Source organism: Acipenser ruthenus, chromosome 23 (genome assembly GCF_902713425.1).
Source record: "Acipenser ruthenus chromosome 23, fAciRut3.2 maternal haplotype, whole genome shotgun sequence".
Taxonomy (NCBI): domain Eukaryota; kingdom Metazoa; phylum Chordata; class Actinopteri; order Acipenseriformes; family Acipenseridae; genus Acipenser; species Acipenser ruthenus.
Window position 1 is genome coordinate 23,013,308 of NC_081211.1, and position 26,866 is coordinate 23,040,173.

General features: G+C 39.6%; 2 protein-coding genes across 4 annotated transcripts; one reads left to right on the forward strand and one right to left on the reverse strand.

Moving 5' to 3' along the window:
• Positions 1-8,809: 8,809 nt before the first annotated feature.
• Positions 8,810-18,276, reverse strand: LOC117413446 (M-phase inducer phosphatase 1-B-like). 2 transcript variants are annotated; one of them, XM_058996852.1, is made up of 17 exons: positions 17,468-18,276; positions 16,783-16,960; positions 16,328-16,422; positions 15,957-15,999; positions 14,891-14,932; positions 14,598-14,631; positions 14,301-14,396; positions 14,024-14,125; positions 13,758-13,871; positions 13,353-13,433; positions 12,944-13,135; positions 12,626-12,727; positions 12,393-12,455; positions 11,912-12,010; positions 11,383-11,516; positions 10,883-10,994; positions 8,810-10,065 (listed from the first exon to the last, which is right to left on the reverse strand). In XM_058996852.1, the coding sequence occupies exons 2-17, from the start codon at positions 16,956-16,958 to the stop codon at positions 9,925-9,927; spliced, it is 1,626 nt and encodes a 541-aa protein (XP_058852835.1). In that variant the 5' UTR covers positions 16,959-16,960; positions 17,468-18,276; the 3' UTR covers positions 8,810-9,924. The 2 variants fall into 2 exon arrangements, with proteins under 2 accessions (XP_058852835.1, XP_058852836.1); XM_058996853.1 differs by lacking the exons at positions 15,957-15,999; positions 16,328-16,422.
• Positions 18,277-18,413: 137 nt separating this feature from the next.
• LOC117412902 (oocyte-specific histone RNA stem-loop-binding protein 2-like) lies at positions 18,414-25,271 on the forward strand. Of its 2 annotated transcripts, XM_058996855.1 has the most exons (9): positions 18,414-18,659; positions 19,603-19,734; positions 20,073-20,174; positions 20,267-20,347; positions 20,744-20,887; positions 21,141-21,281; positions 21,623-21,734; positions 22,464-22,665; positions 23,454-25,271. In XM_058996855.1, the coding sequence occupies exons 1-8, from the start codon at positions 18,613-18,615 to the stop codon at positions 22,620-22,622; spliced, it is 918 nt and encodes a 305-aa protein (XP_058852838.1). In that variant the 5' UTR covers positions 18,414-18,612; the 3' UTR covers positions 22,623-22,665; positions 23,454-25,271. The 2 variants fall into 2 exon arrangements, with proteins under 2 accessions (XP_058852838.1, XP_058852837.1); XM_058996854.1 differs by lacking the exon at positions 23,454-25,271 and having other exon boundaries at positions 22,464-23,352.
• The last annotated feature ends 1,595 nt before the right edge of the window (positions 25,272-26,866 follow it).

A 26,866-nucleotide genomic window follows, 5' to 3' on the forward strand; every position in this document is an offset into this window, starting at 1 on the left:
ATTTCACCTTCCGTTGTCAAAAAAAGGAAATGAAAAGATAACCTTACTGTTTGCTCTGTGCAGACAGAACTACTCTTTGTGAAAATCCTGCTATAAAAAAGGGCCCAGCTGTCTTCTGCTAATAAACTCTATATTTAATACCTTGTGTTGTTTTACTTCATCTGATAATTTTCTTTTTGCAGTCATTGGCAATGACAGCATCCAGGGTAGCTATTCATTTCAAACAATTAGCTTTTTTTCTTCTTAGAGATGTTGGGGTACTGGTTGCCCCTTATAAAAGTGTACCACAGTAAATTGTCATGGTAATTATGCATTTGCCCATGTTTTTTTCCATGGGTACACTGTGCATTTTCCACACTTTACCATGGTTTGCCATGTGTTTTAATATGCTTTGCTATACCTCTGGGCTTGACAATGCTTACCTATGCTTTATCATGCTTTGACTGTGCTATATTACACATTGATTTGCTTTTTCTATGATAAACAAATTCCTAGCACTTTCCAGTGGATTTCCTTTGTGAATCCTTGCTTCCATCGCTGAGCGACTGATGTTGCAAGTTGAGAGAAATCCATCCAGTTCTTTTCCTTTTTATATGGATGCTTCCTTATTGAGCACAGCATCGTGGACATGGCAGTTTCAAGTGTGCTATTGTGGCTCTGTCAGAAATCAAGAAGCAGCTCTTCATGGTAGCTGACAGAGCCTGTCAAGCTGGTAGGGATGGCAGGTGGCATCTCAAAATTGCCCCAAGGCAGCTTTGGATTGCTGCTTTAAAGACTGCTACAAACTCACCATGTAAAATATTCAGCACATGTATTATTTCTAACTTCTGTTCTGAACTTGCTTTTCCCTCAAAAATAATATACTAGTAAGAGACTTTCACAAGATTCTCCTGACATATTACAACATGAAATATAATAAAATATAGGCTCTTGTGCTGTATATTGATTTGAAGCTATTCACAGAATTCAAGGAATTGATATTTTACCTGGTTCTTAAGCAGATCAGAGAGAGAACTTAACCTAACAGAGAGATCCTCTCTTATGAAAGAAACCTTATACTTACTACATTCCCTGATCTATAAGCCTATTTTCTAGAAATTAAAAATGAACTACACCCATGCAGAGGGACTACATTTGAAAGACCACAACAAGGAAGACCTTATGGGTTATACACCGGGCCCCCTCAGCTCCACACTTTCACTTTAACCACTGTCCTTGGGTTAACAGAGTGCTAGCAAGGGACTAGTCTCCGTAGACCAAACAGCCTCTTCTTGTCCCCAACATTTCTTTGTCTGCATCTAAGTGAATAAACCCACAAAGACACGTGCTAAAATATCTTCAAGTCTAGCTGGAGTGAAGCCCAGTCACTTCCTGTGTGTGTGTGTGTGTGTGTGCGCGTATTTTCATTGAGGACAGAAGATGCTGATAGCTCCTTGCCAGCCCTTTCTGTCAATTTTAATAATACTGATTTAAAAAACACACCGGAGCCCCGCGTGCAGGGCAGACCAGAGGAAGCTGAGCAAACACATTGCCCATTGTCACTCGGCCCGTTAGTGCTAACATTTACCAGCATGCTTTGTCTAACACTGCCACAGAGATTAGGCACCCTAATGACACCTACACAATGTATTAAAGACACATTTTATCACCTGTCTATTATAGAGTGCAAACATATAAGCAGGACATAGGTGGAAGGCCTAAAAAAAGTGAGCCCTCAAATCGACAATACTGATTTATTTATTTAAGGCAAGAGGCAAACCAACAGAGCTCTACAAAGAGAGTACCTGCTTCCAGTAAGGACTTGTATGTAACAAGAAAGGCGACCAGGTAAATAATCAGTGTTTCACTAGAAATAATGTCTATGCAACAGCATTTAACATAATAGGGCTGTGCTGAGTGAGAAGTTACCTAACTAACCTCACATAACCATGTGCAGCTCCATACAGATGGCTCTTCCCAACTGGAGGCTTACTTTGTGACTCTTGTGTTGCTGTGACAGAGAGCAGCTTGCGCTGTGCGGGCAGCCCCCAGGTGAAATGCGAGGGGAATAGGTCCCTCCTGTTGGTGTGTTTGCAAATGGAGAGATGCAGGGAGACAGATGTGTGGTACCTCCGGAGGGAGCCAAGCCAAAAGCACTGTGACAGCAGAGCAGCATACTGCTGGAGCCTGGGTGCTACCCTACAGGAGAGTCCACTCCACTAAAATAAAATGTAAAAACAAAACACAAGCAGTGCTCTTCTGAAACTTCTTTCAGCTGTTTACTGGAAAAAGTCCCAACTTGTATTTTGTATTTATTTATTTATGCAGCATGTAATTTATGTATCTATCTAGAACTCAATAAACTTCATAATCGAAGTTGGTAGATAGTGTGTCTTTTCCAATGTCTTTATTTAAACAAATATACTTTTGTGGATTTTATTTTAGTCGTGAAGATATAAAAATCCCCTTTAACATCAAAGGGGCGATTCAGACGATTGAACTACACTCTTTCTGAATGTCTTCAATGTAGTACCTAAAGAAAACTAGCTACATGCTTTGAAAAACAACTACAAGTCTTTCTTAATGTCTTCAATTGTACATAAAAGACACTGAGAGACTTATCGTCAGAACGTGATTCAAGCTACAGTCAGCATCTTACCTGTTCAATGGCAAGCCCATCACAAGGCCAGCTACAGAAGTGCTCCCCCAGCCAAGCTGTTGGCTGCTTACTGTTTTTCTCGCACTAAATTATATTGACTCTCATCTACTGCAGAATTGAGAACGCCTTTATAGCATTAAGTACCAGATGAACACAATAAAAAAAAAAAACCTGAGCCGCCAATTATACCATTTTAAAAACTGGCTTAATTCTTTTAAACAGGTATTACTCTTCGGAGTGACACAACACATGTTTTCTATTGACATTTACTGCCTTATCAGCTGTCCGAATCATTGCTCACAGAGTGCTTTATGTACACACAGGGCACTTGCTACACTGTTAAATGTTAAGTACATACAGAAGAAAAAATATTAGTTGCTATGCTCATGAGTGATCCGATCTAATGCCCACTGAAAGCTGCTGCATTGTTTGACCAATATATCTTTATAACAGGCATCGCAGATTGGAACGTCAGTTGGAGTCATGGAAAGGAACACAAAATCACAGGCCAGGGTTTTATGATGGCTGTGACAGAACAGTTAAGGAAAACAAGGGGGTTGTTGGGTTCAGCTTGGTACTGGGCTAACGGCAAAGCAGGTTCATTCACCTGACAAGCCTTTCACCTCCAGAGCAAGGGAGTATGACTGGTGGTCATGCACCCATTTTCCACTGGTACATCCGAGCTGATTCCACTGGCTATTTGTCGACCCAAGCAAGAACCAAACAGCGAAACTCTGGCCTCACAACACATCTGAACCTGGCTCAGAGGCGAGCTGGGCCAGGGAAGGGGTTAATGATTCTTGTCATTATGTTGCATCAGTCAGTACACTCGAACAACATGGTGTGCAGCGAGTCGGAGGAGAGAAAACGACAGCCTTGGGACGCTGAGGAAGCCCAGGTTCTAGCTTCTCGGTGGGCAGATAGAAGATTTCATAGAGCTGGAACCATCGATACACAGCCATAAGCTCTGGACCCGCCCGTCTCACCTCAAATACAGCACCTCTTAATACCGTATCATCTACACGTTGATTGTGTGTTACATCAGTTGCATGGCTTGGGCTCTGCAGTGGAAAAACAACCAGGCTCCGAAGTGCGTGGCCCCAGCACGGCTCGATTGTACAGTGGGAAAGAGGGAACGGGCTGGAAGCTTGCAGGCATCTGCTGTCCAGCTCCTGGGTTCAACAGAAAAGATTTGCTTAGCTGTGGGATCAGTGGAAATTCAGCAGCACTAGGTAAAAGAAAAATCCCATTCAAATCAAATGCACTCAGTAGCACCTGATAGGGTAACATATTTGAGTCATTTTGCACATCTACAGTATATGCCTTGTGGAATGTAAAATTGGCGCATTGTTGTAGGTGGTCAAATTCATTATCAGAAATATTTGATCAGATAAAGCAGGAACATTACAAGTTGCGGTCTCTAACAACTGGGAGTACAGAGGTAGTTGTTAACTGTGATGAGATCATGAAAGCCATTCTGGGGAAGTCACAGTGTTGAAAGTGGGTTCAGAGACTCACACAATCACAATACAGTTCAGGCCTGACTGATCTTTTTGTTGGAGGAGACGCCACTTACAGCAGAGGTCACCCGGCGGAAAGTTAATTAGCCACCACTGAACAACGCTTCTCAAAGGGTGGCCTATTCCAGCTTTTATCTTTCATTTTGAAATTCAGCATATGGGCAGTTTTGGATTGAGTTTTGGAGAGCAACTCAATTTAAAGCCTTTTTTTTTTGCATTAATGGACGAATACACATTTCAGTAATTATTTGCTTTTTTTATCACAAAGGTTTATAGTTTACTACATATATTAATCAGAATTGGATTCCTCATTGAACTTGCCATCAATAATTCATACCGGTATATTAAAATTACACTCTCGGATTTTGGCATCTCATTTGCAAAAGCTGTCCCATGTGAAAAACAGACAAACTTTCAGATGTTACATTCCAAATGATACAGACTACATGAATTTCAAGTAACTCAAATGCAATATTAATGACCATTACCCAGTATATTATTCATTGTTGGTGGGCAGGTGGAGTGGGGGTGTAATGATATTGTAAATGTTTCCTGGGTTTGTTTGGGATGGAAAAACTGCTGCCATTCAGAACTAGTGTCATGGCTAATTTATCTCATCAATCAGCCAGTTTACAGGACACAATCAAGCGTAATTAAAACAGGTGTGAAGCAATCTCTGAAACGCAATTCAGGATTGAATTGGCCGTTATCTCTCCCTCTCCAACAGGTGAGGGGGACCCTGGGAAAGAAGCATTTAAGCGCAGCAGATAACAGGGGCGCCTCAGCAGAACCGTGTTTCGAGAAAGCCTGATAATGGTAATCACAGAGGGGTGCTCAAAGGGAGTAGCTGTCTATGGGGTCAGTATCAAGAACGATTGGAGTTAACAAAATGATTCCATAAATCCTACCTGTTCTACACTGTCATTCGCAACACAGGTTATCGCAGGTGCATTGGCTTGCTAACTGAGATGTCCGTTTATTCAGTGTAGTACCAGATATCATGTATTACAATAAAAAAAATACTATAAAGTGTGTTTCTTTCAAAACTGCACATTACAGACATATATAGCAAATAGGAATGCACATCAGGTAGGACGGGGAATTTTATGTTAACTACAATCGCTTTAAATCAGCTTTTAACCTTAGAAGTAAGGGTTCATTAAACACAGGCACAAACAAATACAAAACTGGCACCAAAAGACCACTTATTCTTCAAATGTTACCGTCTGCGTTTCTGGGTTGCGAATGGTTTAAAGCTTTCACTGTGAATTTCCGAGCCCGTGTCTAATATGGTCTTTGTGACCGAGATGGAAAAAGACATTTGGAGTTTATTATAGAAGCGGCCAGTCGTCTCCTGTGTGATCAATCAGGTGGAAGAAAGGCATTAGTATGGTATGTGAACTGGAATCACCTGGCCTGGCATTCTAATTCTGGAACCAGCTCAAATAATTCCAGAAATCGAATCTGTTGTACAATTCCATTCACTATATTGGTCTCACGTGTTGTTTTGAAAGAAACAACAAAAAATAAACTATAGTAGGTTAAATACAGCTTATGTCATTACACCTGGCTAGTAAAAGTGCACAAGCTTCCTTCAAAATGTACATATGCAATACACATATAGAGTGAACATGTACAATAGATAATATTTACAGAATTAATTAACTGTTACCCCTTTAATGAGTTGTGTGCCTTGTATTGCAATGCTTTTTTCTGTTAAATTGGGCAAGGGAGGCGTATCCAGGTTAATCAAACCGTGAAGCCTCATCTTGCTCCAGGTAGGGTCTTGTCTGTGCCCAATTTTACAGCTGGTTGGACCATGACAGAAGGAGGTGGTGACCTGCATTAGCCCCCCAGCGGACAGGACTGTCAAGCTGGGATACAAAGCCACCATCTCCTTTTTATCTGCCTCCCTCTGTTCCCCGTGCTAACCACTGACCCAAACACACTGCCTCTCAAATATATGAAATTGATGGCCGTTCACTGGCAAGTTCATCTCCGTTGATTAAAGCACCACATACAGTCCGATTTTGTCTCAGAAATACCTTGATTTTAGAATTGAGCTTTGTTGCCCAACACGCACAGAAGTCAGAGGATGCAAACACTCACTGTTACATGCACAGGAGAGCTACTACCAAGCTCATTGGGGCTCCCAAGCGACAGGAAAGCTTCCCTTCCCTTCTCATCCTCTTGTGTGGCCGACGCCTGTAGCAGCTCTGTTACACGGGGAGAGAAGTTAATGCACGTTTCTTTCAACATCCAAATAACACATTTACTTTACAGCATGTATAAAATGAATGGCAAGAACAGAAGTCTAAGCCAGAAGTAACTGTTTAACACTTTAATTGGCAGCTCAAAGCCGTCCTTTTCCCACACTATCCCCTTTCAGGAGAGGGCAGATTAACATAGGAATAAGACTCAAATTCTAGCATTACAGTTGCATAGTTCTTACTTCAATCATTCCCCCCCCCCCCCCCCATCAGAGACCGCTGGAAACAGAAAGAGGCATTGTTTAAAAGCAGACAGCTGTTTGCAGCTGTTGAATCAAAGAGCCACCAGAATCCTATTTAGGTTCACTTGCAGGTTGCCTTATCAGCAGCCGTATTACCACATAATTTCCTGTAAACAATAATCTGCTTTTATTTAAATTACATTTAAGGGATGGAAAAACGGCTATTAAACCCACCATGGTTGCAGCTTTTGGTTGTTTTCCTCAATTTTCACCCCACAGCATTGGTTCATCCTTCCTCACAAACCAGATCCGATTCTCTCCTGCACCTGTTTTTAATCATTGGTTCAAGGGTCTCCTTGGCAACTTATTTAATTGGAGCCTCTTTTTTTTAAAAAAAAAAGTTAGGATTGTCTCTCTTTCTGGATGAATTCTGAAAACACTTAGTTAATTATGTTTTGTGTACATTTGCTTAAAATAACTTTTTTTTTTTTTCTAAACGGTACTTCAAATGATTCTTTGTAGCATTCACATTCAAAAAGAGTTGCAACACCCTTTCCATGAAACATCTGGAAAGGAACCTGGTTGTTTCAAATGCATTAGATATGCAGAGACATTATTTACAGTAACTAAGGAGGAGAGACTTCAGGAGGATCCATTATAACAGACTTCAAACACAGTAACAGGTTTAATCATTTAGACATTTAGAAATATTTGTAAACATTGAAGCCTTACAAATCCATCCCAAATATTAAACAGGAAACAGAAGAACCATAAAACAATACATAGAAGTTTATTTGTTTTCAGTTTCTGTCTTCATGGATCAGCACTGGCAGTTTAAATGTCACAATTGATTTTCACAAGGTTAAGGAAATGACCACATTATTTAGCTAAACACACAATTCTCTTTAAAGACTTGTTCTAAAGCCCAACACATTGGGTTTTATCATTTTGCTACGGTAAAAGCACCCACCTAAATAGTACACGTTACTAATGGCAACAAATATTTTATAGGACAAACGCAGATCTAAAATGAGCACTTCATAAACTTCCTTCATTATTTGCATAACTATAATGCTATTACAGGAGGAAGGGGATTGCCACGGTGTCTGACTGTATGCAATTAAAACATTTTGTATTATACCATCACAGCATGTGACCCATCATGACTCAAATAACAAACCCATATTCTTGGAAGGAATCATTGCAATGACGTTAACCACTATAATAATAATAATAATAATAATAATAATAATAAAATCTAAATATTGCACCAAAAGATAAAAGGTATCAGATGCCCACAAAGGTTCTTGAACCTTCTGAGAATGTGGAAGAGGTGATCAGATCATCTATCTTGCTTGTAAAATCATCTTCACCAGTCATGTACTCAGACAATAAAATGTGCACTGTGTTGAAATCCTATTTGCTAACACAAATAATATACTGAGAAATGACACAGTACTGTAGATGCAAAAGCTATTACTGCAGCTGAATGCATCATCATGTCCAAGACAAAGTGAATTATTGATGCTGTGAACCATGAACCCTCCCCTGACTGGTACAAACAAGTACAAGGGATCATGCTCAATTGTTATAGATTACAAAAACAAGAAGCAACTTAAGTCCCTAAATTTCCATAAAGAGACCCCTCCTTTTATAGAACAAATAAATATATATATAGGCAGTAGAACATTAAAAAAAAACACACACACATTCAAATGTTGTTGGTTACCAGGCTGTTTGTATCAGGACTTGATTACAAGGACAACTGCCACTGTCACAGCTTCATTTCTACCTCTGTACCACGATAGTGCTGTACCAGGACTAATGTAACCCTCCAGTCATTATTCAAGACTCCAGATGTGGAGATTCAGTAACAATAGTCCCCTCTCTCTTTCAGAACACAAAGTACTGCTCCAATGTCATGTTTAGCCACACACACACACACACACACACAAAGATAGTATGCATCAGTATTGGTACGGAACGTTCTATTGCATGCACAATTCTGTTTCATCTAACCTAATACAAGCATGATGACCTTTAGATCAACATCAGGATACCATGTCCCGAAGCAGATCACTATAAACCATATAGAAATCAAAACACAATGGAGTACAGTGCTTCAGAAAATCACAAACCAAGGTACACACAAGAATAAATTCAATAAAATTCAGCATTTTAGAATGAAATTTACTCAAATCATATAAAATGCAAATTTATTTTTGTAGGGCATTCAAGTAATAAAAATACAAAATTATATTAGACATGGACCTTGACAGAGGACATAAAAATATAACAGCATGACAAAATCTGACAAAAACATTGTAATGTAATAGGAGTGCAGCCAAGCAGGGCATGAGCTGACATTTGTTAAAGGCTAGACATGTCCCTCTTGAAATGCATTCATTTACTAGAGGGTTGATTGAATGTGGATAAACCACAGCTGGATTTCAGAGAAAAGGAGATGATCTGTTTCTAGTTGATGAACTTCAATGTGTATCCTGCACCTAAACTCGGCACCAGAAACTAAAAATAATATCCCCACTCAACACAAGACATAGAAAACATCAAATCTTACATACTTTAGTCTCTATAAAAAAAAATAATAATAAATAAGCAACAGTAAAATCGGCAGTCCATTGATCTGGAGCAGAACTGTAATAGTACCCTGCAAATTAGAATTGCCAACATGCTGCCAACTTACTGGCTCATACACCTCTGAAGGGCTTTATGTACCACAGATTCAGGAATCTATGTCTATACAGAAAGTTATAGGATTGATTTTTTTTTTTTTTTTTTTTTTTTTAAATGTAGATAACAAAAAAAGTTAAAAAAATATATATATCACACACACACTGCAAATTAAAAATTAGGGATACTAAAAAGCAATTTACATATTAGGATTTTAAAAAGGACAATCATACCTCGATTCATTTAATTGTCCGAAATACAAGATTCCCGTCAGCAAATATACCAAATCTATAAATGATTATAAAAAAGCAATCCAATAAGCAAGTTCTGTGATCAATCTGCACATTATTACCCACTACATCCGTTAAGTGACCTATAAAAACAATTACAGAAATCAGGCTGTTAGATGATGTGCAGGGCTGAAAGCTGCAAGTTTCAATGATTGTAGTTATGCTAACAATCTTATTTTTCATACAACCCAACATGATTTCATTTTACCCGTTTACAGCGCAGGGTAGAAATGGAATCCATTCAGATCCACAGATCATTTGGTACGAGCGGAATATTCTTTAATTCCATCTACATTAGAAGATCCCCCCCCCCTCCACCTCAGTTGCCTCGTCTTACAGCTTCATCAGCCGTGTGATCTGCTCCCGTCGTCGCCGCTCCCCGGCCCACGACTTGCTCCTCGTTCTGAATTTCAGCAGCTCATCTCTATAGTCTTCGTGGTGCATGGGGCAGTAGGACTGGGGGTCACACCACATCTGGACAGCAGAGCAAAGGGAAGGGTTAAAAAGCTACTCAACACACACTTCATTTCCAAAACTCCTCCGAGCGCTTGGCTACTCCTCTCACCATAGAAGTCAGGAGTGGCCAAGGAGTCCATGTTCTTTTCTGCAACGTAGGGATGGAAATAAGACTCCTACTGCATAGCAGTTTCACCCATTACAGGTTTTATTACAAGCTTGATTAGCCACAGAGTATAGGTAACAAGCTCAGGAGCATTTTACTAAACTCCTAGTAAAACCAGGATTGGATGAAACTGAATGTCACAGTCTTGGATTATAAGGTGTAGTAAGAGACAGAGAATCGATATTCAGGCCTAAGAGCTGGTCAAACTTACCCAATACTATGCTAAAATCTTTCAGTGATCTGTCTTTTAAGCAATACTTTGTTTAAGGTAGAACCATAATTTGGGTTGTTCACTACTTCACAGAAAGTACCTTAAAATGTGTTTTGTTCTCTTTTCTTGTTCCTCTTACACTTGAATCATTCCTTTTATTCATACTCTTACCTTGCTCTGTTTCCATGGTTGCCAGAGCAACAGAATGTTTCTCTTCAACTTGGATTAGTTCCAAATCATGCACTATTGAAATGAAAAGCAGTAGTGCATAGTGATATTATCTATTGCAACAAAGTGATCTGGTTGGCTGGAAAGGTTGTGACTGAGTTTACTTTTTCATATTTTAATCTCTTCTCCAAATTCTGTTTTGGAGGACAAGTGTATTAGAATGCTTATATATACACAAAAAAAAAAGAAAAACGCTCAAAGTTTCACATGCTTGTTTTCAGGGAATGTACCTTGAATTCAGGGAAGAAATCTTTGTAGCCCCCTTTGAGGATGTACAGCTCAGGGTAATGGAGCGCAGGATACTCATTCACACTCCTGTCCTCCTTCCTCAGGAAACGACACCTGGGTTATAGGGAACACCGACAGACTTATGAAGATGGGTTACTGATTACTTCTCACTTCACAAACACAACTGTAACAGAGCAAAAGCGACTTCAATTGTGATGGAAAAACGTGGTATACTTAAAGTTTAGGACTATAAAACAAATAAGGATAAAGAGTTGTAACAAACACCTACCAGAAGCAATTTTTAATGTCACAAAAAGGTTAAAAAAAAAAAAAAGGGAACAGCGAATCATCAGGTACGAGAAACTAGACAGGTGTCCATGTCTTTACCATTTGCTTTTAACACAGTTATGAAGAATTGCTTTTAAAATGGCGCTTGCTTTTTGGTTCAAGTTGCACTATTTCGGCACCATTATTACACAGCACAATACAAACTATCCCTCACATCTTGGGCCCTCTTTCAGAAGAGAACTCGCAGTGGAAGATGACAGCAACGCGTTTATCTTCCGACGTGGGAGTGATGATTTTTGTTAGGAAGAAACTAGAAATGTCCTCCTGTTTGTGGAGATTCAGCGCCCCCTGGTGAACAAAAGAAATACAAAACAATTGAGGGCATTTGTCAAGACATTCACATCCACAGATCAAAAAGGAATATTGATAAACCCCAGTTGTATACTTTTGATGCCTTTAATTCTGTGACACTTTCTGTGATTAAATATATTTTCATGTAGCATATCCATTAAAACTGGTCAATTTAAATTGACATGAAGTGGCATTTTCAACCCAAATTAATAAGGCAGTGTAAAATCCAGCCCTACATCTTTTATGGCAACATGATCACATTTTATTCAATGATTTTTAACACCATGATCCCAACGCCTACACTGCTTTCCATCTTATCAAAATCTCTGAGCTAATGATCTCCGGCTTGCTATGTTTTTACCTGTAAATGTACCTGCTTGTGCTTAACTAACCTTTATATGTCCTCCTTTGTACTCATAAGGGTAGCGGCAGTCCAGAATGAAGTACTTCTCAATAAGACTGTTGAATTCTCCACAGAGTACAGCAGCCATCTATTACAACATGAAGGGGGTTAGGCTCGGGGGAAGGGAGTTACATCAAACCATGTGTTACCAATTACAGAGAACAGTTAAGGGCAGGTCATTTAACTTGGAACAACTCAGAAAAAAAATAAATTCAGAAGACATCTGATGTTAGTTAAACAGTTGCCAGTAGGGGTATCCAAGAGGTCATGAAGTAACATTGTGTTACCATCTTCATCAAACCTGTGACTTAGTTAAATTATATATCGGGATCTATGTAAAGGGTGATGTTCAATAGATACCCCACGAGAGGTCAGAGCAGCTGCCCATCAAAATACAAACTATAACGTAAAAGCCATCGGATACAAACTATGCTACAAAGACATTTCCAACAGCTCGGTGTAGCACTCACAGTTTCCCCTGTGATGTATTTGAGATCCCGGTGTCTCCCAGTTACAGTGGGCAAGGCGTAGACCTGCAAGAGAAACAACACAACCATCAGACAGGCAGTGCAAAGAAACCTGAACACTTACTTACTTCTTCAGTTAAAAAAAAAACTGTTGCCATCTCCAATAAGATTTATTAAACTGACCCAGTATAAACCACTGTATGGCTTAAAACCACAGTAAGGAGACTGCCTCTTACCTTAGTGAAATCTCCGATCAGCTCTTTGTGGCCCACATCTTCATCTAGAGCCTTGCTGATGTCTACATCACACAGCGAGAGAGTCTTTTTCAGCAACAATCTCTGCAGAAAACAAAGCAGCAGTCTGTATCTCGTGAATAACACCAGTTACCAATAACCTTTGCAATAATCTGCTTGAATACCTTTCAGACACTGGATTTGCACCCTTATCATTAGATTTACTGTACAAAAAGAATTAAATGGAACTGTTTTAAAAGGTTTTTGGATACTAGTGGGTCTACTGAAATGATGTAAAGGGGACAGTGAATACAGTCTCACCTGTGTCCTCATGTCCTCCTCCTCTATCTCCTCCTGGATGGGGCTACTGATGCTTTTCCGGCGCTTGATTTTCACTGGGGTCTCCACATCCTGCGGCCGCCCTGCTCTCTTCAGCATCGGCCGGTTCAGCTTCTCAGGCATAGAGGGAGACCTGAACAGCCCCTTCCTGGGCCTGTGTTTGGGAGCCTGGATCTGCAGGACAGCAGAGAGCACAAATCAGCATTACAAGCTGGCAAAGCAGAACCGCTAAACTATTTTATTCAATTTACCATAATTTTGTTGGTACAATAATGATATTAGAATCTGCTATTATTGGTCTTACTATTATTGCTGCATTTCTATAAAAAAATAAAAATAGTTTGCAAGTCTGAGATGGACACTTTGGTTCAACAACAAAGACTGTACTCACAGAGAAATCCATCTCCTGGCTCATTAGGGGATCAGACAACAGCAGTGCCATACTGGAAGATATGTTTGTGTTCCTGTAATTCTACAGAGTGCAGGAAAAAAAAAAAAAAAAAAAAATCAGGTTCAACAACCTAACCTGCACTTTCCATCTGTGACTAAACAGAATCCCAGTCTTGATGGGCGAAAAAACTTAAAATAAAATCAGCAAACTGTTGTGTAGAACACATGTGTGTACTGTGTAAAATGTGTTTTAAAGTTGTGTTTATTTTCCACAATGTTGAAACAGCTCAAAGAAAGAATTTTCAGGTTAATACACAGTGCTCAAACCCTCCTAGCAGCAAAGCACACCTAATCCTGCAATGCCTCCAATTGTGCAGCAAAAGACTTAACAGGAGCATAGCAATACCTCTGGCTCATCCCCATTGATAATCTCCATGAATCCATCGTGCTCTTCAAAACCCCCGAGAGTTATGGGACTGCACGGCACATTCATCTCGCACTCCTCCACATAGACATCCGGCTGCAATACAGTCAAATATGGGCAGTACCACCAGATCAAGACAACTGAAGCAGAAACAAAACACTAGCGAGGCTGCTCGGAGCGTACAGCTGTCGGTCTACACTATTAAACACAAGGCAACAACTTCTGTCTGCTGTTGATGTTAGACTTACTATGAGCAAGCCGTTGTGAAATTCTGGTTTCTCCAAATCTCTGTTTTGAAGATCAAGAGCATGGGGAGCAGCTCTGTTGAGCTTTTTGAACCAGCTGGGAACCTGTGAAATAACATGAAATAAAAACAAATCATGATGCGTGCCAAACTTCTTACACTGTATCAACACAGATAAGAAGCCATAAAGTAATCGTATACATGTCCACACTGCCCTCTAGTGGATGTTTTAATAAATCACAGCAAATACAGTACAGTGAATAAAACTTGCTAAGACTTACATTTTCTTTGTTATTAAACATCGGGCTGTCCATAACGCCCAGCTGCATGCCTCTGGAATTGTCATTACGTTTTGGACTGCTACATAGTAAATTGGGCTTAAAAGAAAAAGAAAAAAAAGTTAAAAACATACAGCTTTAACACTTTTCCCATATTCAGTTGCATTATCTACTCTTTCAATTTCTAAATCTGGCAAGTAGACACTGTGACACAAGGGGAGTCTGCAAACAAGCTAAAGATGCTACTCTTGGATCTCTAGGGTTTCAGTAGATGACTCTCTGAATAAAATACATGCTTACCAGTATACACTTGAACCGTTTGATGTGAGGTTTCCTGAAAATAAAAAATACAATGCATGATGCAAAGTGCGACTACCCAGTTATGGGCAGCAAGGGGAAATGGAGAGGATCAGCAGTCTGGAATTCATCATCAAGATGTCTAGAGGAGAGATTAGCAATTTGTAGAAATAAATGAACCTCTATAGTTTGCGAAAGTTGTACCTGCAATACTGAAACACATGCTTTAATGTAAATGTCAGAATACAATTTTAAAAAGGGTTTCCAGTGGTCAAAACCATTATCATGATACTCACTTGCTTCTAACCGAGTCTGCTTCTGGAGTGACCTTTTGATGTCTGTGGGAGGAGGGGGAAAAAAGCATCGCTTTTTCAGAAGACAGGATATGACATTCAACAAGAATAGGCTGAAGTTAAACTGAAAAGTCTTTTTTGAAATGTGGATCAGGTGACTCGAGCATTTGTTTTGGAATGTATTATTATTATTATTATTATTTATTTCTTAGCAGACGCCCTTATCCAGGGCAACTTACAATTGTTACAAGATATCACATTATACATTATTTTACATTATTTTTACATACAATTACCCATTTATACAGTTGGGTTTTTACTGGAGCAATCTGGGTAAAGTACCTTGCTCAAGGGTACAACAGCAGTGTCCCCCACTGGGGATTGAACCCACAACCCTCTGGTCAAGAGTCCAGAGCCCTAACCACTACTCCACACTGCTGCCCTGTATTAATAAGACATTGGCACAGAACTGTAAGTGTTAAATGCTGCACAATTTAATACAGCATTAGAAAACTCCACTTCCTTAACATTCTCGCTGTTCCTGCCTCTTACATACGCTACTATGATAGTAGCCGTACCATTATTTTTAGTGTTTTAATAAGCAACTGGGGAATTAAAGAAAAGCCTTAAATACCCAGCATCCCATCTGAAAGCCATATTACAGAAAAAAATAAATCCTTAAATCACTGTTAAAACAATGTAATAGAAATACACATTGCACCCCACCCCCCACCCTCCTTGATTAATGGCAATGATATCATCATTACAATTGTGTTTTGAAACTAAAAATGGCTGGAGGCAGGAACAGTTAGTCGGGGGAATGTAAGAAACACCAAAGAGTTCTGTTGGAACATGGAATGTAAGAAACACCAAAGAGTTCTGTTGGAACATGGAATGTAAGAAACACCAAAGAGTTCTGTTGGAACATGGAATGTAAGAAACACCGAAGAGTTCTGTTGGAACATGGAATGTAAGACGAGCCTAGACTCCCAAATTGGAAGAGCAGAAGCTGTCAGAATGATGGCCCAAGAAGGAAGTTATGTTTAACATGACTTTTAATTGTCTCAACCTCTGTACAGGGGACTCCAAATGACAAGGGGAGACCGGATGATCTGCAAAGAAATTAAAAAGATAGATTAAGCTTGTAAAGGGAGTTTCTGTGAAGACAAACCAGGCATCCCTGGAATGCAAGAGAACTGGCATCTCTGATCCAATGGTTTGTAAACATCATGCAGTTTTTATATAAGCCTGTGCATATGAAGTCACTATGTCAGCAGATTTGTAGCATTGCTGGCACAAACAGTTTTTTTTCATGATCAAACTTGAATTGCAAAAAAAGGTGTGTGAAAAGTATGAAACAAATCTCAAAGCATTAAGTCTTTGGAAACAGAAAATGACTCCAACATGATTCTCGGGTCCCTATCAAAAGGCATCACACACCTGAGGCTCTCGTGTCTGGTGATGCTGTTAGGGGCGACACGGTTTCCTCATTGCTACTCAGATTGGAGAGATCCAGGCAGCGCTTTGGAGTGTCACTGAAATCAAAACAGCATCGACACGTTCATAACAGGAATCGTGGAAAACAGCACCGAATGTAAAACGAGTAGAGATGTGTTCCTCCAATTTTAAAATGCATGGGATGGACTGCAGCTTCACACATTTAGTGCTTTTGAATACATGCACTGATCTGAGGTGGCCGCAATGAAATAGCCAGAATGAAAGTTGCATAGTAATTACCATTTACCAACACAACTAAGTTCCTTTGCGGTTTTCTGTGGTGGAGCCTGAGAATATCGCCCTAGTGGCTTCTTATGCAAAAGAGCACTCATCTTCACACAGTCCCACATTCCACCAGCACCCCTGTAAGTAACTCATGAGTTTACAGTGATCCTTACCCTCCTGCGAATGCACTGAGGTTGCTGAAATTGTTAGCCAGGTCAGTGATGGGAGACAGCATCTTCTCTGGAGAGGAGACAAACGAGTCCCGCTCCCTGACCAGGTTCAGCAGCATCCTGCAGCCGGATCGAAAGCTCAGGCTGGAGCCTGGGCCACTGGATGGGTTCTCAGACATTACTGGAAAACAGACACAAACGAATGGATAAGTATAAGTGAGTGCATAACAAATTTCAGTGCGGATCATTAAACACTGTTTACTGTCATTCACTTTGTGTGCAACATCAATATAACACAGTTTCACAGGACTCTGTAATAACATCCCAGTAACAATGTCCCAATTAAGCCATGTGCATATCCATTTTATAATTGATAATGCGCCATTTAAAATGGAATTGAATCTGAAATTCACTTTGTCAAGCATATAGAGCAGCCGGGGGCTCTAAAACAAAACCTACAAAGACTCAGGGTTTAGAAAGTTGTATTGTAGGATACTGTTTTGGTAGAAGTTTCAGACACTTAGCCCAAAACGTGTTTAGCTTTATTAGCTACTGTTACAAAGCCATTCTTTTTTTTAACAATCCAAATTAATTACTAGCAGATCATTAAAAAAACCAACAACGCTACATAGTTATAAATAAGGAAAAGATGCATCATAAATAACATGTTGCTCAAATCAGCACTTACCTTATGTTTTGCTTTTCCCGGACAGGAGTTGCTTCTGGTACTGTTCTGTGAAGGACACCCGTACCCTCCCCCGCTAATTAAAATAAACTAATTAACTTTAAAATCAGTAACTAACCTGGAACATATCCTGTGATCAAGATAAAACAAAACCCGTGAAGACACCGTCGTGAGCGGTTTGATGTCGTGATAGTTTACATCTAACTTTTAGCTCGAGTTTGTGATTAACACAATTTGTGATAAAAAAAATATATCAAATTACACCGACTTCCTTTTCCCTTTTACAAAAGTAGCCTTCGTCTATTCGGATTAAACTGGTGACCCGCAAACCTTCCTGCCTCTCTAAGCATGCTATTGTTTTCAATATAAAATAATTTCTCTAAAACTTTTTTTTTTCTCTCTCGTTATACAAATAATCAATTGATTACATTCTGTATTGTTGCCAATAGTATTGTTTAGTTCTACGACGCTGAATTCAAAAGTAAATAATACTGCATTAGCCGAGTGACGCACAATGCCTGTTTTTAATTTTGAAAAATGTAATAAATGCTTGCATGTGTTACTTTATTAAACTATAAACCCGGTTTGTGTTTGCTTGCCTTTGCCATTTGTTTTCCGGTGTGGCGAAATAATGCCCTCGCTCCCGCAGATTTTTGACACACGATAAATTCTGTACATTAAAAAGTGTAGCTGATTTTATTTTCCTCCAATCGTGATCTTTCTTCTCGATCGAGAAATATTAACGTTTTTGTACTCCAGTAAAAACTCAATTTTGTTTATATGCAGAAACTTACAAAGCCTTGCCCTTTAAAAAAAAAAAAAAAAGGATTTTAAATTTTTCGCACAAAGCTTAGCCAATAAGAGCAAACCCCACCGTAGCGTAGCAACTACGAAACGCGTTTAAGGCGTTGCTTTATTTAGGGGCGTGGTAAGTAGAACTAATACAGAAATTACTGGGTGACCTTCTTGTCAGTCAGATCTGCCCTGGGACAGCGACAGTGGTCCATGCCCTTTGTTTGAATAATTCTGCAAACCTCTTCATCTTAATTTTAAACCCCACGCCCTCTTTGATAAACTGGCGGGTGATTTAAACCTGATTCAAGTCTCCTTTGACTTTCTGTTATTACAAAAAATCCTGACTACAGAACATGTCTGAATCGGGATACAAATCATTGCAAAATCTACTGGAACACAGGTTTTTATTATTTGTATTTTATAAATCAAAACATGTATATTTTAACTTGTATATTTAGATAGATATTCTTCATCAGTCTTATATTTATTGCATGTTTCCATTTCAATGCACTATTGTCGATCTGGATAAATGATTGTGGCCCTTAGATTAGATAATTTGGTTTTAGTTTTCACTAATTCTGTACATCTTTGATGTTTTGGACCTATGTTATGCAACGTAGGGTAAAAAAAAAAAAAAAAAGCTTTTACATGTAACACTTTGTAAGTGCACGTTATCTTTATTATCTGAGTATACATGTTATTGGATGACCCTAGCAACCTCGTGCCCTATTCAAGCTACTTTTATTAATAATAATAATAATAATTATTATTATTGGGCGGTCATCACACAGGCAGGTGTTGTCGTTCACGTCATCCCCCTGCGTCTTGTATTATTCAGGTAGTATGAATGGGTTATAATGCGGTATTTGATTTAACTATAATGTTTAATTTTAAGATCGTCGCATTTCACAACCTGGTCAACTGGATTCAATTTGAGCTGCTATCAGTGGTGTAGCCTAATCTTTGCATTTCAAACCGATGTCTTCTTGTATATCTGCTTACATCGCTCATACTGGGGTTAAATTGAAGGTCTTGCTGAATCTTAATGGCAAAACGATTTGTTAAAATTAAAAACGCTTGTGCAACTTTAAATTTTCCCAGTAACAGACTAATCTTAAATATTGAGTACTTTTCCTTCGGATACGTTATTTAAACAACTGCTTAGCTGCCACAAATTCCAGTATGATAGACACCACAGCTAGGAGAAATGATTCAGTGCGCTGCCGCAGATGTTCATATCTGAGGACATTCGTGGTAGCTGGCAGTACTACATCTACTACATACTGCATACAAATTGACGCACCTTTTAAATTCCTGTACCTAGTCTGCCCCGTTCTTTTCAGACCGTGGTCAGTACCCACGCAGTTACACTCCCCGGACAGAAAGCTGGAGGAGTGCTATGGTCTGTCTGGGGCTTCTTTCACAGAACCTTGGCTGCTCCCAGGCTGCAACGGTGCTTACAATAGCCTTGTGAGGTAAGTTTTTTTTTTTCTGTCTGTCTCTCAAATTAATTTCTTGTCATGTTGTCAAAACGTTTAGCTCCACATTGTTATGTAGTACTGCTATTAACAGGCCTTTGTCATTGTTAAGCGTTTTTCTTGCCCTGTGTAAGTAATATAATACAAATTGCTGAATTTTCTTCAAAAGGTATTTTAAAGAATTTGCAGGAATCTCTGTGTTTCATATGGCACGGTCTGCTCCAAGGACAGTCCCAAATACTTCCCCATAAGCTACCATCTGATCATTTCCTTACAAGGTTGGTGTGAGGGTTGGTACCATGTAGAAGTCTGTCTGTCTGTCTGTCTGTCTGCAGGAACCCATCATCTGGCACTATCCTCCCGCAGCTTGGCTCAGACTGTTCTGGAGTGACCGAGGAATCAATGCTATCATCTCCAAATACCCCTGAACCAAAAAGGTTAGACCCTCCTTGTTTTGTGTGCGCCTGCATGTGTTTCAACGCTTCGTACTCTGCCTTGAGATTCCATTAGCTTCTGTATGTCTTGGCAGGTCTTCAGTCCTGGAGCGCTGTATATTCAAGCTGTCGACGGTCAGCGTTGGAGTGGGGACAGACGATCTGGATGGCAGAGGGTCAGAAACATTCCATCTTTTTAAGATTTATTTTGTATGCTTATACAGTTTCTCAAGACAGGAATTCCCAATGCATTTCAATGAAGTACTGGCGTCTATCTAATCCATGTTGGGTCATTCCTTTTTTCTGTATATCCTATATTTGCTATGTAGGCCTCAAATGTGTAGCTTTGAAAGAAACGCATGTTAATAACCAAGTGTGTTCATGTTATCTTTATTTTTTAAAACTGACTTTAGACTGTTGTGTACACTGTTGGTAACAGCATTTTTCCTTTGACTTTTAAAATGAGTTTGCATTGCATCTGTTGGCTAGTTCACATCCCAGTTGCCTGCACCTAATTATATATATTTTTTTAAATAAAAATATATGTCTCATCCAAAACCTTTATCTTCCAGGACCCATGATGGCAGGACGTCCCGGAAACCCCTTGATCTGTTAAAATGTGAGGGCGATGAGGCGGTTCTGAACAGGCGGCAGAAACAGATTGACTATGGCAAAAACACCATTGGCTACCAGAAGTATATACAAGAGGTCCCAAAGTACATATTTCCACCTGTAGCAACTTGTTACTTACTACTGCCAGTCTAAAATAAGATTTGACATTGTTACAGAAGGAAATGGGTATAATGAAGTCATTCAGATGAATGCTGCCCCAATCACTTGAATTGCATTGGACCCCTATTTAAATTCATGCCACTATTGCTCACATTTTGGCTGCATTCTGCATAGTATAGCTGTTGAATGACATGAAGGTATTGCAGATTGGTGTAATGCGGGTTCTTGTTTGTGCAGGAAGATGAGAATCCCAAATGTACACCCGCAGACACCAAACAAATACAAGAAGTACAGCCGCCGCTCGTGGGACATGCAGATCCGACTCTGGAGAAGAACCCTGCATACCTGGGACCCCCCTGGAGAGAACCTGGACCGGCTGTAGGTACTAGGGAGGGAGCTTTATGAATGGGACTCTGCACCAGCTCCATAAGGAATAGTTTACAGTACTGCTCACTTGTCCCTTTTTATAAATTACTGCTGCGTATCACCTCTGCTCTGGTGCAAGAGAGGACCGACAATGTGGTGCTTCTTGGCACTGGACTGCCAGCTGTGTCGGATGGATGGAGGTGAAATGTTAGGTGACTAACACCTTGCTTGTAGCAATATGCTGCCGAGTCGATTTCATAGGTACGTTATTGTGCTTTCAGGAAAGCTGAGTGCTGTTAACCACAGTTTGGCTATAGTTTTCTTTTTTAATAGATGTGTGTTCTGTTGCACAGACAACATCTTTTGGACCAGATGAGTGCTGAAACTTATGAAAACTTCAAGGACAGCTGTGCTGACCATCAGAACTTGTTTGGACCTGGGGAGAGGGATTCCTTTCTATCACAGGTAGGCTCTGTACTCCATTTAGACATTTTAACTGAGGCTCACGGTTACAATCGGTAACCTGTTTCACTGCCCTGTTACTGTGCTGGCACACATGCAAACCCAATCTAGCTGGGGTCTCCTTAAAGTAATCGAATCCATCTCCTAGTCTGTACTTGCTTGGAGGTAGAGAAGTGTGTATTTGTTTTCTCTTGCTGTATATATTTATTATTTAGACAGGCAACGGGACAGTTTCCATAAACTCAGATGTCAACTTGGGCTCAAAGTAAAGATTGATTCAGAATTCTTAGTTCAGTTCTCGCTGAACTTTCTCGACAGTGTGCTCCATCCAGAATGTTTCACTAACCATGCAGAGATGTGACTGTAGAGGAAAGCTCTCCTTTAGTGTGCCTGCTTAATGGTGTTTCAGCACCCCTCTTGATGGCAGCTGATTTTAAATCTGTTTCTTGTCTTAATCTTCTCTCCTACCTTCTGACACAGAAGATTTTTTGGTATTTTAATGGTTTCCATGAAATGGTTTTTATGTGTGAAATGTTTGCATGCAATTTGAGCAAACTCCATCTTGAAGAAAATATAAGTGAGGGGTGGGCCTCTACACCTGCTCTGCTGAGAGATGTTCTAGCAGGTGAGGATTCTTCTAATGCCCTTGAAACGACAAAAGGTTTAATAGAAAAGTTGGGCAACAATTACTTAAATGTGTGTGTGTGTGTGTGGTGTCCCCCCCCCTTCCAGGTCCCTGGATTTCAAACTCAAGGCCTCTCCTATGCTTTTGACAGCCGACTCCCTCTGGATGAGCTCATCATGGGTTGGATTCGATTTCTCATGGAAGTGAACCACGACAATTATCCGCTAGGGGGTTGCCAACCACAGCTTTCATTCAACAGGGATTGAAATGAGACTTCCACTGTGCGGTCATTGTTTTTGGATATTCCAGGTAATGAGAGTGTGATCGGACAAACCTGAGGTCACAAGTCCTGATAAATCCATGCATGGATACAGCTGGCAAGTTAGAGGGTGGCTTGATCTAGCTAGCTCTTCTACGGGCAGCACAATCACGCTTATGCGTTCTTAACGGACCATAGCAGCCCCTACATGGTGTACGTTGATAAAATGTGTGCAGATTTATCTTTATCAGTGTTGTAAAAAAAAAAAAAAATAAACCTGTTATTGTTATACATTGTATTTGTGTTCTCTGCTACAAGTGTCTTGCGTGTCGTTTTGATTTATCTAAGCTAAAAGATGGCTAGAAGTTCCTATAGAAATAAGACTCATTGAATAGCAGTTCAATCCATTCCTGGTTTTGCTACGAGTTTAAGACCCGCCTGAGCTTGTCACCTCTACACTGGGGCTAATCAAGCACATATTAAAACCAGGAATGGGAGAAACTGCTGTGCTTCCCCTGGGTAAACATTATTATGGAAATGACTGTCCTGAAGGTTTTCTTCCATCACTTTGTGAAGGCAGTGTCCTCCAGGGCCAACTCTATTTTGAGCTATCAAAGGCTTCTTTGAATATGAAGTGACTATCGAGGCTTATTTAGCCACTGCTTTGTTAAACTCCAGGCACTCTACTGGTTTCCTGAATGATCCCAGTGTTGTCTTCTGTCAATGCTACTCACTAAAAAAAAGTGGTAATAAAATTAGACTAACATTTTGACGAAGTCTTTGCCTGTGTTTTTGTATAATTTTTTATATATAATAATGTTTCTCTTCTGTACTACAGATCTATCTTCTTGTGCTCACCCCAGGCACGCCTTCTTCCTGGAAATGGCATTCGCATTCTCCAACGTAGAAAGAAATATGTTCCAGTAGATTGTCTTCATATAATTTTCCCCAAATCCAAGTGAAACTCTGTGTCTATTGATTTTGTAATTCTGTGAACCACTAGATGTCTCTGTTTCGTAAAGAAAGAGCTGTGCAGCGACATCTGGAGTTATAGCAGGACCAAGGGCTTCCTATAAACAGAAGCGCAGCTATATTTCTGTAGACCGGGAAGGAGGGGAGGGGGGAATATAGCTGAGCAGGGGGTCGTCTTTCTCCCCGTTGGAGATCCACAGATGTTTCAAATCATCATCTAAAATAAATTAGAAAAGCAGTTTGATTTAGTAGCAGCAGTTTGGTTTTGGAGCTGCCTGTTCTTATCAAGTGTACTGCTTTTAAAATAGTTGAGTATCTTAGCAACTTGACCTTTTTTATAGAGTTGGTTTATTTGTCGGTTTTGCAAAGTTTAGTGCTTTGGTGCACAAAAGGCTTGATGTCTAAAACAGACTACTTCATACCGATTGCTTGGGTTTCCTGGCTGAAGCCTTTAAGCATGTGGTATGTGCCTGTCCTTGGATTACTGGCCTGATATCCCTTTATTTTTATATATATTTTTTAAACTCTGCTTTGAAGATCTGTAGTGTAGTTCCTTATGTGTTTTGTTTAAATTTTAAATTAAAAAAATAAATAAATAAAAAATCTAGTTGGGCTGGTTTCACAGACCCTGATTTTAGCACTTCTGTCTGGATAAGCTAACCTAAGGTAACAACAAATAGTCTGAAATTCTAATCTGTGTTTGTGAAATGGATCTATATCCACTGTTGTTCCTAACTTCAGTACACTGATGGCACTTACCAACACTTTTGTCTACGTGACTTGGTTTCTTAAGTTTTCCCTTGATTTGTGTGTTTTAAGTTATTGCTGAACATCATAAATTACCAACTACATCTTAAACCTAATTCCCGGGCTGTTCCTGACCTATTTTGGTTATCGGATTGTTTTCATATCTTATTGCAAACCACAAGGTAAATGCTGTATTTATGAAGCCATTTTCAAACCACTGAACCTTTTTGAAGGCTCTGTCATGTGCCTGTGCTAGAATATGCCAGAACTATCCTGTAACTTTTGTTTTTTAAATGTATTTCTAGGAAAGCACCCAGTCCTTTAAGAGGTGGTTCTTCATGCATGCTTGTTTTAAGCTGTCGATTTCTAGTGGTTGTGTTTGGGTTGTACCTTGTATGTCAAGGTATAGCCTAGAGTCGGCCTGGAGGAACCAATCCATTGATGGGTCCATATAAAGCTTTGTTTGACAAGCACTGTCCCTATTCTTAAGCCTAACACTCTTTCAAAGAGCAAGTCAGAATGTCTGGTGTGTGTGTGGTGTGTGGTTATTTATTTTTCTTTCTTCCTTTCCCCTTCTCAATTTCCTTTTCTTTATTCTAAAGTAAAAGTAGTCCCTATACCCTTTTATCGTTTTATTGTTTTTCTTTCAGCAATACTGGTAATGTCACGTACAGGAAATTTACTTGCAATCATCTGTTTCGCAATTTATTGTAGATTACTTTTTTTTTTCCGGTATGTAAACTAAACTGTATCAACTCTGTAGACCAGTGTAACCATGTGGCCCAAAGGGAACAAAGCACTGTAAACTGGCAATGACAAAGCAACATGCATAATAAAACTAGAATAAAAAAATGATTTCTCGTGAAGTACTGCAATTTTGGTATAGTGTGTGTGTTTTCTTTTAGGTTGTGGGAAAGCCATTTTGGGAACAAGTTTTACTGCTATTTGATATCTCCCCAGTCAATCTGGTGCTTGAAAGGTTTTCTGCTGGCAAGGGCACCTCACTGATGATTGTCAGGAATATGTTGCTTTTAAACGGCTTGTGTTTATGTAAATGATGTTCAACAACTTTCACCGGCCACACCACAAAACTTCCCTGTGTAAAGGCATCGTACTTGTGGTATAGTCTGCCTGGCTATTATTTCTTTAGCTTTCTCATTTTTGTTTTTGTTACCTTTTGTAAACGATCGTTATTATTGTAAGATCCTTGCCACTTCCCAGTTCTGCCCCCCACCTTCCAGCTGCTGAACTATATCCCTAATTGTTCCACAGCTCCTGGCTATGGAGTTAACCCTTGTGTTGCCAGTCTGAGCTTCTGGAAAGAGTGTAGCCTTGACTGAATTGGGCAGAATCACTTCACAGTTCCGAATTTCAGGAGACAGAGCTTCAAAGCAAGAGGGGGGAGGGAGAGGAAGAGCCTGAATTTGGTTATCAAAAAGGGTTCCTAAAAAAAGGTTTTCTGCCAGGGCCTGGAAATACAGTTTTGCTGGGCACACCAGGGGCATAACCAAATGCCTGACACAGTTTAAAAATAGTTACATGAGTGAGGGATGTGTGTAGCACTGGTGTGACACTTCTACAGGTCACAATGCAAAAAATCCTCTAATACAAACCCTGCTGTCCCTTGTTAACTTGTGTTTACCTTTTCCCCAGTTCCTGCTGTAACAAGTTATCTTTTAATGACATTGTTATTGAAGGCACAGTGAAAAATATATGCAGTTGTGCAAAGCACTTCAAATATGTGTCTTTGTTTTATTGTTTTTCAAACCATCAAGTCTCCTTATTGCGTAAAGGAAGAATTCTGCTCGCACACCCATGCTGCACATATTTTGTAAGATACCTTGCTCTTCTGCCCAGAAATTTGATGTCACTTCCTGTATTCTATGTCTGTTTTAAGTGAAGATCTGTGACTCATATGAACCGCAATGATTTTGGTATACATTTTCAAGATGCATTGTAGAACTTGCAGCAATTGTTTAATCTTGTGTTTAGTGACCCAGAGACTGACAAAGAGACAACTTTTTATTATTTTTTTAAATATTTTAACTCGGCAAACGACATACCATGTAGTTACACCTATCACTCTATAATTAAGTTTTTTAAATGTATTTACCAAATGGTGTAGACTTTTTATTTTTAAACTGCCTCATCAGGAAATGATCTATTAAGACCAAAGACACTTTAACAAGGAGCCCTAGCTGCTTACTATGTGTGTTAGTTTGGGGGTGGGGGACAGGTCTGCAAGCAACTAAGGAGCCCTTGGAACAACACATTATCAGGGTCGCAGTCACAAGCATCTCTCAAATTGTTGCAGGCACCGTTTAACTTGCATTCTAATCGTGTACCGATATCCCAGCCAGTAAAGACATACAGGCCAAAGTGTGTGTTTTTTTATTATTTTTTTTTTCCTTTTTCTGTAACACATTTCCAGTGTCTTATTTTAGACTTTGGGAACTGCAATAAATTCTCTGGACAATACAAAAACAAAAAACAACTGATACTTGTAAGTAAACACATACATATGGTTTAAAA